The following is a 15,968-nucleotide window of genomic DNA, read 5'->3' on the forward strand; positions in this document are numbered from 1 at the left end:
CTCCAAATTCAAAAAAAGTCCTCAGGATCCTAGTTATTAGTTCAGAAAATGAATATGAACAATATATAGAGAGAGTATCATATTTCAATAATATGACCTCTCCTACCAATGCCTTTAATTCAAAGGAAAACAACACAGATTTTTTTCATATTTCAGTTTTAATAAAATTTACAGCTCAAATCAATAAGAATAAAAACAAATTCTGAATAGATGTATTAAATATTATTAAATTATTATTATAAAAGGGGACTTCATACATGATTATTCAACAAGCATGTTATGAAAACTCATACCCAAAATATCATTTCTCTTTGGCATGATCAGGCATAATTTACATAATTAAATATATAATTCATACATATATAGAATATTAGCCATATAATAACATATATATAGCAAAAATAAAGTATAATAGCATAAATTTTAATATTCTATTTGCAATATAGGAATTGAACTTTGTATTCAACATTTTCAAATTTCTGTATACATGAAGATAAACCAGGGAAGATCTTGTCTTACGCTTGGACACAGATCACCAGCTATTTCTGAGAAGTTTCTTATTTCACTCATCTTAATACACCATAAAATTAGAAGTTTCATCTCTTTTTATGTTTAGTATGATCCCAGATATTTTTTTTCTTCCAAGTTAGATTTACATTCTTAAGAAATGCCTGTGAGAGGGAAGAAGAAAAATGTTATTTATGACCAGGTTTTTATCCTACTTACACATATGCATAGTTTTAATATAGCTATATTTTCTTTTGCTTAAAGAATCTGTGGACTCTTAATTTATAGTCTAACTCTGAGGGTGTACATTAGAGTGTGTGTGGAGCAGGTGAGGGGTTTATCCGTACTTTTAGAAAGTTCGTTTTTTATTTATTTTTAGAATTTGTTTCTTGTCCATAGTGCACGGCTTGTGGAATCTTGGTTTCCCAACCAGGGATTGAACCAGAGCTCTCAGCAGTGAAAGCACTAATTCCTAACCACTGAACCACCAGGGAATTCCCTAGACAGTTTAAATGATGACTTCCACCACTTAAGTTTTAATAAGATACCTGCATCAGCCAAAAAATGAACTTGGCATCACCTAAATAACGCAAAAATATTCCTAAAATGTATTAATCTGTAATACTCTAACACCTTGTTAACTCCTTGGAGACAAATCATCAGAGATGACTCCTGAAGAAGACCTCACTAAATCTCCAAACTCTGCAATTTCAAAGGGGCCTGTTTATCAGCTCTGTCCTCTATGAATCTTGTCCAAGGAAAATGTAAGCTTGCATTTAATATTTTAAATTATAATACTTGTTTCTTTGAGAACTTTTCCAGTTATGATGTTGCCTCTTGGACTTTATATAAACTTACTCATAAGAATAAAATATATCAACTGATTCCAGTATCTTGCCATTGAACACTGAAGCGATCTAGCTCGATTTCTTAATCTAAAGAACAATCCAAAGAACAAGATAAGCATGAGCTCTCTTAGGTCACTTCATGAGCCTAATGGGACTTCCCAGGTGACTCGGTGGTAAAGAGTCTGCCTGCGATTGCAGAAGATACAGTTTCAATCCCTGAGTCAGGAAGATTCCCTGGAGAAGGAAACGGCAACCCACTCCAGTATTCTTGCCTGGGAAATCCCATGGATAGGGGAGCCTGGTGGGCTACAGTCCATGGGGTCACAAAGAGTGAATGAACCACCACAATCCAAGAGTCTAATGAATTTTCTTGATTTACTCATAAGTCAAAAGGTTTGAGAGTAACTGATTCAAGTATCTTGCCACTTGAACACTGAAATGATCTAGCTCAATTTCTTAATCTAAAAAAGGGCAGCTTTTTAGTTCAGCAACTTTCAATATGCAGAATTTAGTGCCAATTATTATTATTAATTTATCATTGCTTTTAAAATAAGAAAAGCAACAACAATAGGTCAGAATTGTTTCAGTAAAGGTCACCACAAAACTATCAGATGGATAAGTAAATTCCCATATACTTATCTGAGATAGAATAAGTTATGATCAACCTAGACAACATATTAAAAAGAAGAGATATTACTTTGCCAACAAAGGTCTGTCTAGTCAAGACTATGGTTTTTCCAACAGTCATGTATGGCTATGAGAGTTGGACTATGAAAAAAGCTGAGCACCAAAGAACTGATGCTTGTGAACTGTGGTGTTGGAGAAGACCCTTGAGAGTTCCTTGGACTGCAAGGAGATCCAACCAGTCCATCCTAAAGGAGATCAGTCCTGATTGTTCATTGGAAGAACTGATGTTGAAGCTGAAACTCCAATACTTTGGCCAACTGATGTGAAGAGCTGACTCATTTGAAAAGCCCCTGATGCTGGGAAAGATTGATGGTAGGAGGAGAAGGGGATGACAGAGGATGAGATGGTTGGATGGCATCACCGACTTAATGGACATGAGTTTCAGGAGTTGGTGATGGACAGGGAAACCTGGCGTGCTGCAGTCCATGGGGTCACAACGAGTCAGACATAACTGAGTGACTGAACTGAAGTTATACTGGCCAGATCAAGATATTCACAGATACTACTAGATTACAGGTTCTCCAAGACTCAAAAGCTGAGAAGTCAGTTTCTTTAAAAGGACTTGTCCATGGTCCTGATACACTGACACCACCCCCCTTCCCCCCCCCCCCCCCCGAAATGTTGACTTCGTATTACACTGGAAAGAACTACTGATTAGAAAGATCTTTGCCCAGAAATGAATACCTTTCAGTCTTTCCCATAGATTCTATGAAAGTAAAAGTCGCTTAGTCGTGCCTGACTCTTTGCGACTCCATGGACTACATAGCCCATGGAATTTTCCAGGCCAGAATACTACAGTGGGTAGCCATTCTCTAAGGGATCTTCCCAATCCAGGGATCAAACCCAGGTATCCCTCATTGCAGGCGGATTCTTTACCAGCTAAACCACAAGGGAAGCCCTGGTGGGGCTTCTAAAATTGTAAACAAATGTTAGAATTTATGTTTGATTTATTTAGATCATACAAATACTTTATTGCTCTAGAGCTCCAAGGGTAATTTAGCCAGAATGAAAATTCTGACTTACCATTTCACTCTGGCAAAATATATACCAGAGCAGACAATGCCTACATGTTCATCATATGTTTGATTATTTGCTTTTCCTTCTATTCTTCTAATACTGTGTCTCTTACCTTAACCTGTATTGTATAAATCAAAATTTTAGGATCCTACTTTTATTATACTGCAACTACTTTTAAATTATTACTCTATTTTGACCAGTTTTTTTTAAAGGTAGACCTTTAAATAGTTTTGTTCATCTAATTTATATTTGCATGTGATATAAAATAACATCAAATTTGAAATATTTTTTAAAATCACTCAGGAACAGTAAGGTTGCCAAAAAAGCTGTTTCTATTAATTCAATCATTGTTGAGGACATACTTTTTTGTTAATTTAATACACCATTTAGACCAGACTTTAAGTGGAAAATCCACAGATTAAGTTCACTAGATGGTGCTAAAATCAGCTTCCTGGGGTTTTTTAATTGTTCAAAATTTTAAGAAACCAAGCTGTTAAACAGAAAAAGGAAAATTGATAAACACATACTCACACGTAGGTCTTCTCTGTCTGCGAGCACAGAGGACTCACTGCTAGTCTTTTTAACAGTCTAGCACATCTTTTGTAATCTAGGAAAAACATTTAAAAGACAATTATGTGTACAGTTATATTATTGTCACTAGCACTTAATAATGATAGCTGTAATTTAATAAGCATCTAATAGAGCAAGTACTTAACTGGATTTTCTCACTAATTCTCCAACTGATGTAAGCAGTTGGATGCTATTGCTGTCTTCACTGTAGAGATGAGAAAACAGCCTGAAAATGTTAAGAATCTCATAGCTAGTATTCAGCTTCATTCCAAAGCCCATAGTTTCTCCACCAGGCTGAGCTACCACTTAATCATTCTGCCTAGATGGCAACAGGACTCATCCTCCCTAGTTATCAAACACAAGCATTTTTGAAAAACTTACAACAACTCTGACTCAACATCCTGGGTAAAATTAAATACCCCTCAAGATGACCACTTTAGTTTAAAAAAAAAACTACAGAATGTTTAAAGTTCATTTTCTTTGAAAAGTAAGTTTAGACTGAGAAAGGAATTTAAAAACAGGCAACTGAGTTACCATACTTAATCACGATTTAGACAAAGGAGAGCATTTAAGTATTATGCTTAGAATTGCTATTCAGTTCAGTAACCTAAGTATCCAAAAGAATTCATCAGACAACCTTTAAAATACATGCTACCATTATTCAGGAAAAAATCTATCACTTCTTATATAAATGATGAGATATGAAACTGTTTATTTTTTTTAAAACTTAGGAGGAAATTTTTACTTATACTTCATGGTCATTTTTTTTTCATTTATATGAGACTGCCTCATTTGTGCCAAGGAATTTTAAAAATGATAAAAGGTTTAAGTCCTGACAAACACCGTGGTCCTTAAGGAAATCTGGCTATTTTCAGATTTGTCTGAAATAGTCCCAATTAGAATGTGGTTTCATTCCTTTACAGTGTCAACAGCACACACACACACGCACATTAAGTGTGAGTACCATCAATATTATAAACAGCACGTCTTACAATATTTAGTCTATTATTTCCCACTCACAGACAGTTGAAGTTTAAGATTACATGCATCTACAGTTGGATAAAGTTTTTTGGGGGGTTGTGCCAGGTCTTAGTTGGGGGAGGATCTAGTTTCCCAACAAGGGATTGAGCCCCAGACCCCCTGCACTGGGAGCACAGGGTCTTAGCCACTAGGCTACCAAGGAAGCCCCTAAGAATCTTTTAAAAGAATGAAAATGACCCAAGCTACTTACAAGCTGGCGTCGAGCAGTCCCTGGTGTTGTGATATAGTCTGTGGAAGTGTTTGCTGCACTCAGCTGAAAATGTGACTGGCCCTATCGGACGGGAAAAGAATGCTTATGGCACATGTCGGTGTGTTTTCCAAACAAATTCCCTAGCACTTTCTTCATGGTGATGATATCCCTGGCTTACATCTTCCCATGCCCTTAAAAGACCTTGCCTAAGAGCACGCCTTCCCCCCACCCAGACTCTGGAGGAGGCAATGAGGTGTGTCTGTTAAAAAAACAATCAAAATTCACTTCACAGTGTCAACAACTCACATAAAAGAACCTTCAATTTAAGAAAAACTCTTGAGAATAATTAAGAGAGAAAAGCTCTAGATAGGAGGGAAAAAATCTGCAGAGAGCAAATTAAGAGGACGTGAAGAATGAAAAAACAAGTATCTCTGGTTTCTACTTTGTGCTCTTCAGTTTTGTATTTAACAGGAATGAAGTTTCTATGCAGGGACATTTATTCCACTTTCTACTTAGAGTGATTTGCGTCTTATAAGCGACAAGGACTACTGTAAAGTGGACAGTGTTGAGACTTCCCTTATCTTTCCCCACAAACCAAGATAGTCCACGCCAAAATTTATCCCTATGTCTGGAGTCTGCTTTTATGGAAGTGGTAGAAGGAGAGCCCAGAGTGCCGATAGAGAAAGTTGCTCAGTTGTGTACAGCTCTTTGCGACCCCATGGACTGTAGCCTACCAGGCTCCTCTGTCCATAGGATTCTCCAGGCAAGAACACTGGAGTGGGTTGCCATTTCCTTCTCCAGTGGATCTTCCTGACCCAGGGATGGAACTCGTATCTCCCGCATTGGCAGGCAGGTTCTTCACCACTAGGAAAAGACTAGGAATGGAGTGAAGGTCGGGTGCACAGTTCACAATGATTAGGTGACTTGCTAGAACGTGGGGCACAGGATAACTGTAATGATTCACCAAGTTGCACGAAGAACCCAGGAGTGTAGTGGGAGAGGAAGCCACAGGTACTGACCATGTGACAGTGGGCCGTCAGGAAGTCTGCTCTGCCCCTCGAGAAACACTTCCACTGTGTTGCTCGCCGGGCAACATGGCTAGACCCCTATTGTATCAGGGAGAGCTCGTCACATGACTCCACCCGCTCATCCCTGGACGGCTGGGGCCACACACACTTTTGCCTAAATGGCCCGGGTCCTGTCCCAGATCACACCACATGTTCAAAGGATTCCTTCTGACCAGAATGCCTCTCTGGTAAGGGAAAATTCTACTTATCCTTAAAGCCCAACTTTATGGTTGTGTCCCCGACAGCCGTTCCTGGTAGTCTTTGGCAAAAACATCCACTTCCTGTGTCTCCCTAAACTCTGCTTACACTTCTATCACTCACGCAGATCTGGTTTATTTCACATTAATACTGATGCTGCTGCTAAGTCGCTTCAGTCGTGTCCGACTCTGTGCGACCCCAGAGAGCAGCCCACCAGGCTCCCCCGTCCCTGGGATTCTCCAGGCAAGAACACTGGAGTGGGTTGCCATTTCCTTCTCCAATGCATGAAAGTGAAAAGTGAAAGTGAAGTTGCTCAGTCGTGTCCGACTAGTAGCAACCCCATGGACTGAAGCCTACCAGGCTCCTCTGTCCATGGGATTTTCCAGGCAAGAGTACAGGAGTGGGGTGCCATCGCCTTCTCCGTCACATTAATACTAGGTAATAGGATTTGTCCACCTTCCTGACCCAACTGTGAGCCTCTCACAGACATTTATCTTCAAATCCTCACTGCTTCATGAAGTAATCTGCATACACTCTTTTTATTTAATTGAATCACTGATAAAGTTCATGCTTACCTGTGAAATGCTTAATGAATTTGTCTTTCAAGTTCAAATCTCTTGGGAATATTTCTGAAAAGAAAAAAAGAAAAACTTTAAAATTTCTTGAATGTGTCTTCTTCATTAAAAATAACATTAGAACCACTAATTCAAAAGAAAAATTTAGTAATTTTAAATATTTGAAAATAGTGATTTAAAATTTTAAATATTTTGAAACATTTAATAATGCAAAATATTGATTATATTTTTTAAAGTAAAAAAAAATTAAGTGAAATTTTAATACTTCATTTAACCTGCTGCTGCTGCTGCTAAGTCACCTCAGTCATGTCCGACTCTGTGCGACCCCACAGGCAGCAGCCCACCAGGCTCCCCCGTCCCTGGGATTCTCCAGGCAAGAACACTGAAGTGGGTTGCCATTTCTTTCTCCAATGCATGAAAGTGAAAAGTGAAAGGGAAGTCGCTCAGGCGTGTCCGACTCTTAGCAATCCATGGACTGCAGCCCACCAGGCTCCTCCCCCCATGGGATTTTCCAGGCGAGAGTACTGGAGTGGGGTGCCATTGCCTTCTCCGTCGTTTAACCTAATAAGTCCATAATATAATCCTTTCAATATGTAATCAATGTTTCCCAGGGAGCACTGGTGGTAAAGAACCCATGCCAATGCAGGAGATGTAAGTAATGCCGGTTCAATCCCTGGGTCAGGAGGACCCTCTGGAGAAGGGAATGGCATCCCACCCCAGTGTTCTTGACTGGAGAATGCATGGACAGAGGAGCCTGGAGGGCTACAGTCCATGGGGTCAAGAAGAGTCATACATGACTGAAGTGACTCAGCACGCATGCTCGAAAGAAGGTGGTCTATGTTTTTTATACTAAATTTTCAAAATCTGAGGTGTATTTATCACTCACAGCACATGTCAGTTTGGACCAGCCACCCTCCAAGTGCTCAGCAGTCATAGGTTCCCAGTGGCTACCATGCTGGACAGTGCAATGACAGAATGTATCCTTCATTCCTCTGGTAGCTAATGACAATGGTATAAGAGATTCCATGTACAGATGGATTAAAAATAAAAAGATCCCTAGGTAATGCATGAAAATTATCCTGGAGCAACTTGAATAACCTCTCATCTCATTCATCCAATTTATGAAAATTTCTAGTTTTTATTTAACCAAAACAGTTACCATCTGCCACCCTCATCAATTTTAAGTTTACAATAATATATTTTTAAGGGAACAGATTTGCATATTATGTATATAATGTTGGCAAGCTTATCTCTTGTTCTTACTTCTTATTTAAAAATGAGCAGAGATCATGTGAAATAATAAAAAAATCATAACACAGAACAACTAGAAAATAACAAAAAAATGTGTTTTAGTGATTGCTTTTACCTGCATATAACTTAATATCTTACCAAAAAGATAATTTGCTCTGCCATGATCAATTCTATACAAAGCCATGTTAGTGGATCCTTAGTACCTTCTGAGCTGCTGAAGGGCATTACTGTGTGTTTCAATCTAGCATTTTTATGTACTTGAACTGAAATATTTGTTATATAGTTCCTTGAGTTACCATTTCCTTTAAAGAGATGACATGACTATTCTGCTAAGTCACTTCAGTCCTGTCCTATTCTTTGAGATGCTATGGACTGTACCCACCAGGCTCCTCTGTCCATGGGATTCTCCAGGCAAGAATATTAGAGTGGGTTGCCATGCCCTCCTCCAGGGGATCTTCCTGACCCAGGGATCGAACCCCTGTCTCTTATGTCTCCAGCACTGGCAGATAGTTTCTTTACCACTAGTGCCCCCTGGGAAACCCCATGATTCTTCTCTTTCCCAAAAAGTTCATTTGGGGTTTCCCATACTAGCCAGTGGAAAATCCCAAATGAACTTTTTGGCCAACTCAATATAAAAACAATTATACTTTCAAAAATAAGAACTAGATTTATTACATCAGGGCTGAGAGAATCACTGAGGGGAAAATATAAGTATTTAAAATAATGCATATGTAGTAGTAGCTCAGTTCCATGGATCTCTGGGAGTTGGTAAGAAATACAGGATTTCAGGCCCAGATCTAAGAGTCACTTTAACGAGAACTCTTAGGAGAGTCATTTGCACATTTGAGAGCTGTACTCTAGATCTTCCAAAAAAGACAAAAAACGTCCTGAATACTCAGCACTGAGTTCCTTCATAATCAATACGATATAATATTACTAACTAATGCATTTGTCGTTTGTGCTTAGTAGAAGACAAGAGACAGAGTTCTTTCAGGGAAATGCTGCCATTGTTGGGGGGAGGGGTTGTTGATGGTGTTTTGAATTTTTATCACTTCCCTACATTCAGGTACAAACAGATGCTCCAAGCTCATCCCAAGTCATCTCCTGTCCTGTGTTGGCATCAGTCATTTCTCCCAGGAGCCCCAGTTCCTCTTACAGAGCATGGTACCAGAACCAAAGTCTGGACACCAGGTGATATACTTGCTGTTACTGGGGCGTGGCTGCTCCCAGGCCCTCACAGCTGACAGACCAAGGACACATGTGTGTCATATGTGTGGGTGCCCTGATTTTTAGTACTTTGTCTCTTCAGTTGCTCAGTAGTGTCCCAATCTTTGTGATCCCATGGACTTCAGCCCACCAGGCTTCCCTGTCCTTCACTATCTCCCGAAGTTTGCTCAAACTCATATCCCTTGAATTGATGATGCCATCCAACCATCTCATCCTAATGTCTTTTTATATAGTGATTTTTAATATACCTAGTGTTTAAATTATTTAAAATTGTACCACAATACTTAATGGATGGATTCCCAGCTGAGCTATTTCAAATCCTAAAAGATGATGCTGTAAAAAGGCTCAATATGCCAGCAAATTTGGAAAACTCAGCAGTGGCCACAGGACTGGAAAAGGTCAGTTTTCATTCCAATCTCAAAGAAAGGCAATGTCAAAGATATTCAAACTCATGCACAACTGCACTCATCTCACACCCTAGCAAAGTAATGTTCAAGATTCTCTAAGCCACGCTTCAACAGTATGTGAACCGAGAACTTCCAGATGTTCAAGCTGAATTTAGAAAAGGCAGAGGAACCAGAGATCAAATTGCCAACACCCACTGGATCATAGAAAAAGCAAGAGAATTTCAGAAAAACATCTACTTCTGTTTCATTGACTACAATCTTTGACTGTGTGGATCACAATAAACTGTGGAAAATTCTTCAAGAGATGGGAATACCAGACCACCTAACCTGCTTCTTGAGAAACCTGCATGCAGGTCAACAAGCAGCAGTTAGAACTGGACACGGAACAACAGACTGGTTCCAAATTGGAAAAGGAGTACATCAAGGCTGTATATCGTCACCTTGCTTATTTACCTTATATGCAGAGTACATCATGCAAAAAGCTGGAAAGGATGAAGCCCAAGCTGGAATCAAGATTGCCAGGGCAAATATCAATAACCTCAGATATGCAGATGACACCATCCTTACGGCAGAAAGTGAAGAGGAACTAAAGAGCCTCTCGATGAAAGTGAAAGAGGAGAGTGAATAAGCTGGCTTAAAACTCAACATTCAGAAAATGAAGATCATGGTATCGGGTCCCATCACTTCATGGCAAACAGATGGGGAACAATGGAAACGGTGATAGATTTTATTTCTGTGGGCTCCAAAATCACTGTGGATGGTGGCTGCAGCCATGAAATTAAAAGATGCTTGCTCCTTGGAAGAAGAGATATGACAAACCTAGGCAGCATATTAAAAAGCAGGGACATTACTTTGCTGAGAAAGGTCCATATAGTCAAATCTATGGTTTTTCCAGTAGTTGTGTATGGATATGCAAGTTGGATCATAAAGAAAGCTGAGCGCCAAAGAATTGATGCTTTTGAACTGTGATGTTGGAGAAGACTCTTAAGAGTCCCTTGGACTGAAAGGAGATCAGACCAGTATATCCTAAAGGAACTCAGTCCTGGGTGCTCATTGGAAGGGCTGATGCTGAAGCTGAAGCTCCAATACTTTGGCCACCTGATGCAAAGAACTGACTCACTGGAAAAGACCTTGATCCTGGGAAAGATTGATGGCAGGAGAAGGGGATGACAGAGGATGAGATGGTTGGATGGCATCACTGACTCTATGGACATGAGTTTGAGTAAACTCCAGGAGTTGGTGATGGACAGGGAAGCCTGGCATGCTGCAGTCCATGGGGTCGAAGAGTCAGATGTGACTGAGCGACTGAACTGAACTTGATAGAATACGTTTTTGGAATGTACAGCATCTGTTAATATTTCACTGATGATACTGCAAAGAATTTAGGATTCAGATTTGTTTTGTTTTAACAGGGAAATAGATGCAAAGACGTCACAGAGGAAGAGGGCCTGTGAGAGGAGGTGAATTCTGACAGTCAGAGGCAAGAGAAGTGTGTTCCTGGGGCCAGTGGTAAGGCAGAGGCAGCAGCTGCCAGTCTGTGGGAAGCAGGACCAACCCATGCGACCTGAACCCTGTGAGAACCCCAGAAAGGAAGAGAGGGCAGGTCACAGGGGACTTAATGTCCTGCCATCAAGAGAAGTTTTCCCTGGAAAACCCAGAGAAACTGCTGCTCATCTGTGACAGGAGGAAATACTGGTGCTACAAAGAATATTCATTTGTAATTGTTCATAAATGGCCTTTACATACCTGCTGTAAGCCTCATGACAGCAAGGTTTTATACTAAAAAAAAAAAAAGCAGTAACACAAATCTGGTTCCATCAGTCTGCAGAAGAATGTACTGTCACCTCCTGAAAAGACAAAGCCTTTCTATCAAAACTCTCAAAAAGCCCCTCTTATACTTCTGTTTCCCGTGTGCATGCATGCATACTAAGTCGCTTCAGTCATGTCCGAATCTTATTCAACGCTATGGACTGTAGCCCGCCAGACTCCTCTGTCCCTGGGGTTCTCCAGGCAAGAACACTGGAGTAGGTTGCCATGCCCTCCTCCAGGGGATCTTCCTGACCCAGGGATCAAACCTTTGTCTCTTATGTCTCCTGCATTGGATGGTGGGCTCTTTACCGCTAGCGCCACCTGTTACACATTGCACACCAATTCCTTCTCTGTCCCAAGTTCCTCCAAACTCCCTCTAGTCCCACAACTGCCCACTTCTCAGCCAGCCAACCCTGTCTTTATTTCAGTAGAGGAGACCCCAGTGCTCCCCTTCTGCAGAATTCTGGGCATGATGCTTTGCTCCATTCTGCTGATGTGATGGTGGAACAGCGGAGAAGCCAGGATGCAAGTAATCAAAGCACATCGGCTATTCCGAGGCCCCAGCAGGGGGCACTCCTGGCGCTAGGGAGACAGCCCGGCTTGAACCCGGGTGATTGATGGGCAGGACAAAACAAAGGCAGGACCAGACTGCAGAGACATTGGAGAGGACAAGTCTAACACGAGTTCCTTCAGCACAAGAACCAAGCATGTTGGTTCGTTGTGTTCCCACACCCATCAGAGTACGTCCGTGTGTGCTGAGCGGCTAAATGACAGCAAGACTGCCGCCCTGTGCCGCGACCTCTCAGCGGAGTACACCCCCCAGGGGCGCCTCTGCTCCCAGCCTAGGAGGGCATCTCCACGTGCGCACAGGCTCCAGAGACACCTCTGAGGAGCTTCCTTCTCCTTCCCAACCCCCCACATACCCCCTCACTCCCACACACCCCCCCGCCTTCCTGCCCCGCGCGCGCCCTGCACCCCAGCGTCCGGTCAGTCCTCCTAGTCTCAGGCTTTTCGCGTCTCCTGCTCGTTCACCCGCCATCCTCTCCACCTCGGTGTCCCCCGACGTTGGCTGCTACTTCTCCTTCCCCATCCACCCCTTCTACTCCATCACTCGTTGGGCAACTAAGTGGTCAGGATCCTGAGCGCCCAGAGCTGGTTTGGGAGCCGTGGGCAGCGTGGGGGCGGGGAGGAGGACTCAGCTAAGCATCCTCAACCAGCCCCCTCGCCAGCTCCGAGGGGCGCAGAAGAGCGTCGGGGTTCCAGACGCCGGTCATCTGACTTTATCCCCAAACTCGGAGAGACCGGCAAGAGGCCCTGCGAGGTGCTGACCCGTCCTCCGGCCTCTGCCGCCTCTGCCGCTGGGATGGAAAGGCAGCTCCTCGGGCTGTAAGCCCGCACCCACAAGGCTTCCCACACCGGGAAGGGGAGCTTCGGGCTGGTTCCTCTGCCAGATGGGTTTCTGGTCACTTAAGTCTTGGCTGCGGTACATCTAATAATCTCATGACCTCTTTCCCTGAGTGCCAGGTACCTGCAGCGACGCCTATTCTCCGCGGTGCACGGTCAGGCTGCCCCTGCCCAGCGCGGCTCGGAGCCGTCGGAGGCTCCCCCCGCCCCCCGCCGCCCCAGGCCCGGCGCGCGGGGATGCTCACCTGCGCTCCGAGAGGCCGCGGGGAGGGACGGCTTCGGCTCCTCGCCCGCGACGTGCGCGCCCCTTAGGCCCCCGGGCCTCCCCTGCGTCCCTCGCGGGGCCAGGACGAGCGCCAGCAGGAGCAGCGCGGGCACCGGGGCGCCTGGCCTCGCCGGTCGCATGGGCGCGCGGGAGCGGCCGGAGAGCAGGCGGGTGTCGGGCGGAGGGTCCGCTCCCAGAGGACAGACGGCGGGCGACACCTGCGCGCCTCGGGGAGGGACGCGGGGCGCGGACGCAGGACGAGGACTCGGGGCTGCCGGCGGGAACACGAGTCCCAGAGCGCGGATGCTCACGGGCCCGCTCAGCCTCTCCGACGACCTGGCCTTGGCTCTGCGGGTGTCCAGGCTCCTCGCGCAAGGCCCACTCTGTCTACCGCCGCGTCCAGCCCACTGGGCTCGAGAGAACCGGCAACTTCCCGGTCTGGACCGCGGAGAGCAGCGCGGGAGCGGCGCGCGGCGGCAGAGACGCGGCTCCCAGGCTGGAAGGTGTGGGTCCCCGGAGCTTGAGCCCCGCCCCCAGCCCCGCCCCCAGCCCGGAGCCCCGCCCGCTCCCCGACCTGGGCCTGGTTTGGGAGGGGGTGGAGGACAGCGGCTCCTTCCCGCCCACCGCCCCCGCCCTCGGCCACGCATGGTACCCCTTGCCGCCACCTAACCGTGCGCTCGGGAGCGCAGTCCGCCGGGGTGGTCTCAAGACAAAGACCTCCTCTCCAGCCTCTGGTGGATGCCCACGAGAGAGAATGAGATTAAGTCCAGCGGTTCTTATTAAAATAAAACCGGCATCTCTCATCAAAGCGCGCCGCGTGAATCATAGCGGTTCCAGACATTTCATTCGCCCTCTTTATTGCTTTATATTATGTATGTTGAGAAGTTCTGAAATCTCTGGCTAATTAGTTGGTTGCTTATTGTCTCCTCGGATGCAAAATGCACAACTGATGGAGGGAAGAGGGGAGGAGTAACGCTAAACAGTCCTACAAAGACCTCTTGTCACTCTCAAGTCCCCAAAAGTAATCCCAACTTTTTCAAGTGGTTTTTATAGACGTGATGTTGCCAAAATGTCCGGAAAATCGCGAAAACAAAGCAAGCCTTACAAGAGCCTATAAAATCGTGGCTTTGAGTGAAACTCTTGGGAGCAAAGTGTGCTTTCCGCGGGGCTCGATCTCTGGATGGGGAAGATCCCCTGGAGGAGGAAAGGGCAACCCACTCCAGTATTCTTGCCTGGAAAATCCCATGGACTAATCCCAGAGTCTGGTGGGCTGCAGTCCACAGGGTGGCAGAGATTTGAACACGACTGAGTGACTGAGCAGGCATGCACACACGTGCTCCAGGTGAGGACTGATGCTTCCCGTCACTTTACTAGCAGAGAAGCACAAGAATCTGGTGTTTTCACAGCAAACACAGCAGCGAGAGAATCCACCGTGGGACACATGGCCAAGGGATCTTAGTGAAAAAAACCAGGATGTGGTCAGGCCCTGGTGAAGGGGAATAAACTCACAGCTCTACTCAAGGGAAATAAGACAGCAGTTCAGGGACGTTAACAGGTATTAATATTTCAAAAATTAATTTTAATCAGAAATACAAGTTGAGAATGACTGTGAAAACAGTGGGAAAACTACAGTGTGAAATGATGCTGGTGGAAGAAGAGACCCAGAACCGACAGTGAGAGAGGGAACCCATCACCTCTTTGTCAGTGAAAAATCACTCTCCAACCTTGTTCATCTAGCAGCTGAAAGTTTGTACCCTTTTCCCCAACCTGTCTCTATTTCCCGCAGCCCCCAACCCCTGGCAACCACTTTTCTACTCCCTGTTTTATGTGTTTGGCTTTTTAAAAGATTCCACACGTAAGTGATATCATGCAATTTTATCTTTCTCTGCCTGGCTTATCTGACTTAGTGTAATGCCCTCCAGATCCATCTATGTTGTCACAAACGACAGGGCTTCCTGCTTTTTCATCTTCCTTATCCAGTCATCTGTTGTTGATGGACACTTAGCAGGCTCCAGATCTTGGCTATTGTGATTAATGCTGCAGTGAATATGGCAGTGCAGACATCTCTTTGAGATACAGCTTCATTTCCTTTGGGTATATACCCAGAAGCGAGACTGCTGGGTCACATGGTAGTTCCGTTTTCCATGCTGGCTGCACTTATTTTGAACCAACTGTGAACCAACGGTGCACAAGGATTCCCTTTTCTTCATATCCTCACTGACAGTGTTTATTGCCTTTCTTCCCTGATAGCTCAGTTGGTAAAGAATCCACCTGCAATGCAGGAAACCCCGGTTTGATTCCTGGGTCGGGAAGATCCCCTGCAGAAGGGAAAGGCTACCCACTCCAGTATTCTATCCTAGATAATTCCATGAACTGTATAGTCCATTGGGTCACAAAAAGTCAGACACAACTGAGCAACTTTCATTCACTCTATTACAGCCATATTCACAGCTGTGAGATGATCTCTCACTGTGGTTGTGATGTTAAAATTTTCCCTGATGATCAATAATGTTGAGCATCTTTTCATGTATGTGCTGACCATTTGTATGTCTTCTTTGAAAAATGTCTATTCAGTTCCTCTGCCCATTTTAAAATCAGGTTGTTTGGGGAGCAGGGAGCGTTGGTATTGAATCATGTGAATTTTTAATGCATTTTGGATATTAACCCCTTACCAGATATATAGTTTGCAAGTGTTTTCTCCCATTCAGTAGATTGCCTTTTCACTGGGGGGATGGTTTCCTTTGCTGTGCAGAGCTTTTATATTTATGTAGTCCCATTTGCTTAATTTCCTATTTTGTTGCACTTCCTTTTGGTGTCAAATCTAAAAAATCATTGCAAAGACCAATGTCAAGAGATTTTTTTGCTATGCTTTCTTTTAGGAGTTTTATACTTCTAGATCTTACAT

General features: G+C 44.0%; 1 protein-coding gene across 1 annotated transcript; it reads right to left on the minus strand.

Moving 5' to 3' along the window:
- Positions 1 to 460: 460 nt before the first annotated feature.
- Positions 461 to 13,497, minus strand: ALKAL1 (ALK and LTK ligand 1). Its single transcript, XM_069600802.1, has 5 exons — positions 13,044 to 13,497; positions 6,701 to 6,754; positions 4,861 to 4,941; positions 3,591 to 3,666; positions 461 to 671 (listed from the first exon to the last, which is right to left on the minus strand). The coding sequence occupies exons 1-5, from the start codon at positions 13,201 to 13,203 to the stop codon at positions 653 to 655; spliced, it is 390 nt and encodes a 129-aa protein (XP_069456903.1). The 5' UTR covers positions 13,204 to 13,497; the 3' UTR covers positions 461 to 652.
- Positions 13,498 to 15,968: the final 2,471 nt, after the last annotated feature.

The sequence above is a fragment of the Ovis canadensis genome, chromosome 9 (assembly GCF_042477335.2).
Source record: "Ovis canadensis isolate MfBH-ARS-UI-01 breed Bighorn chromosome 9, ARS-UI_OviCan_v2, whole genome shotgun sequence".
In the NCBI taxonomy this organism is placed as follows: Eukaryota; Metazoa; Chordata; class Mammalia; order Artiodactyla; family Bovidae; genus Ovis; species Ovis canadensis.

Coding starts and splice junctions, on each gene's coding strand:
- ALKAL1 (XM_069600802.1), bottom strand. CDS start 13,203: ATGCGACCGGCGAGGCCAGGCGCCCCGGTGCCCGCGCTGCTCCTGCTG. Junction 4,942..6,700: donor ATTCATTAAGCATTTCACAG/GTAAGCATGAAC, acceptor CCCGTCCGATAG/GGCCAGTCACATTTTCAGCT. Junction 3,667..4,860: donor GGACTGCTCGACGCCAGCTT/GTAAGTAGCTTG, acceptor TGTTTTTCCTAG/ATTACAAAAGATGTGCTAGA.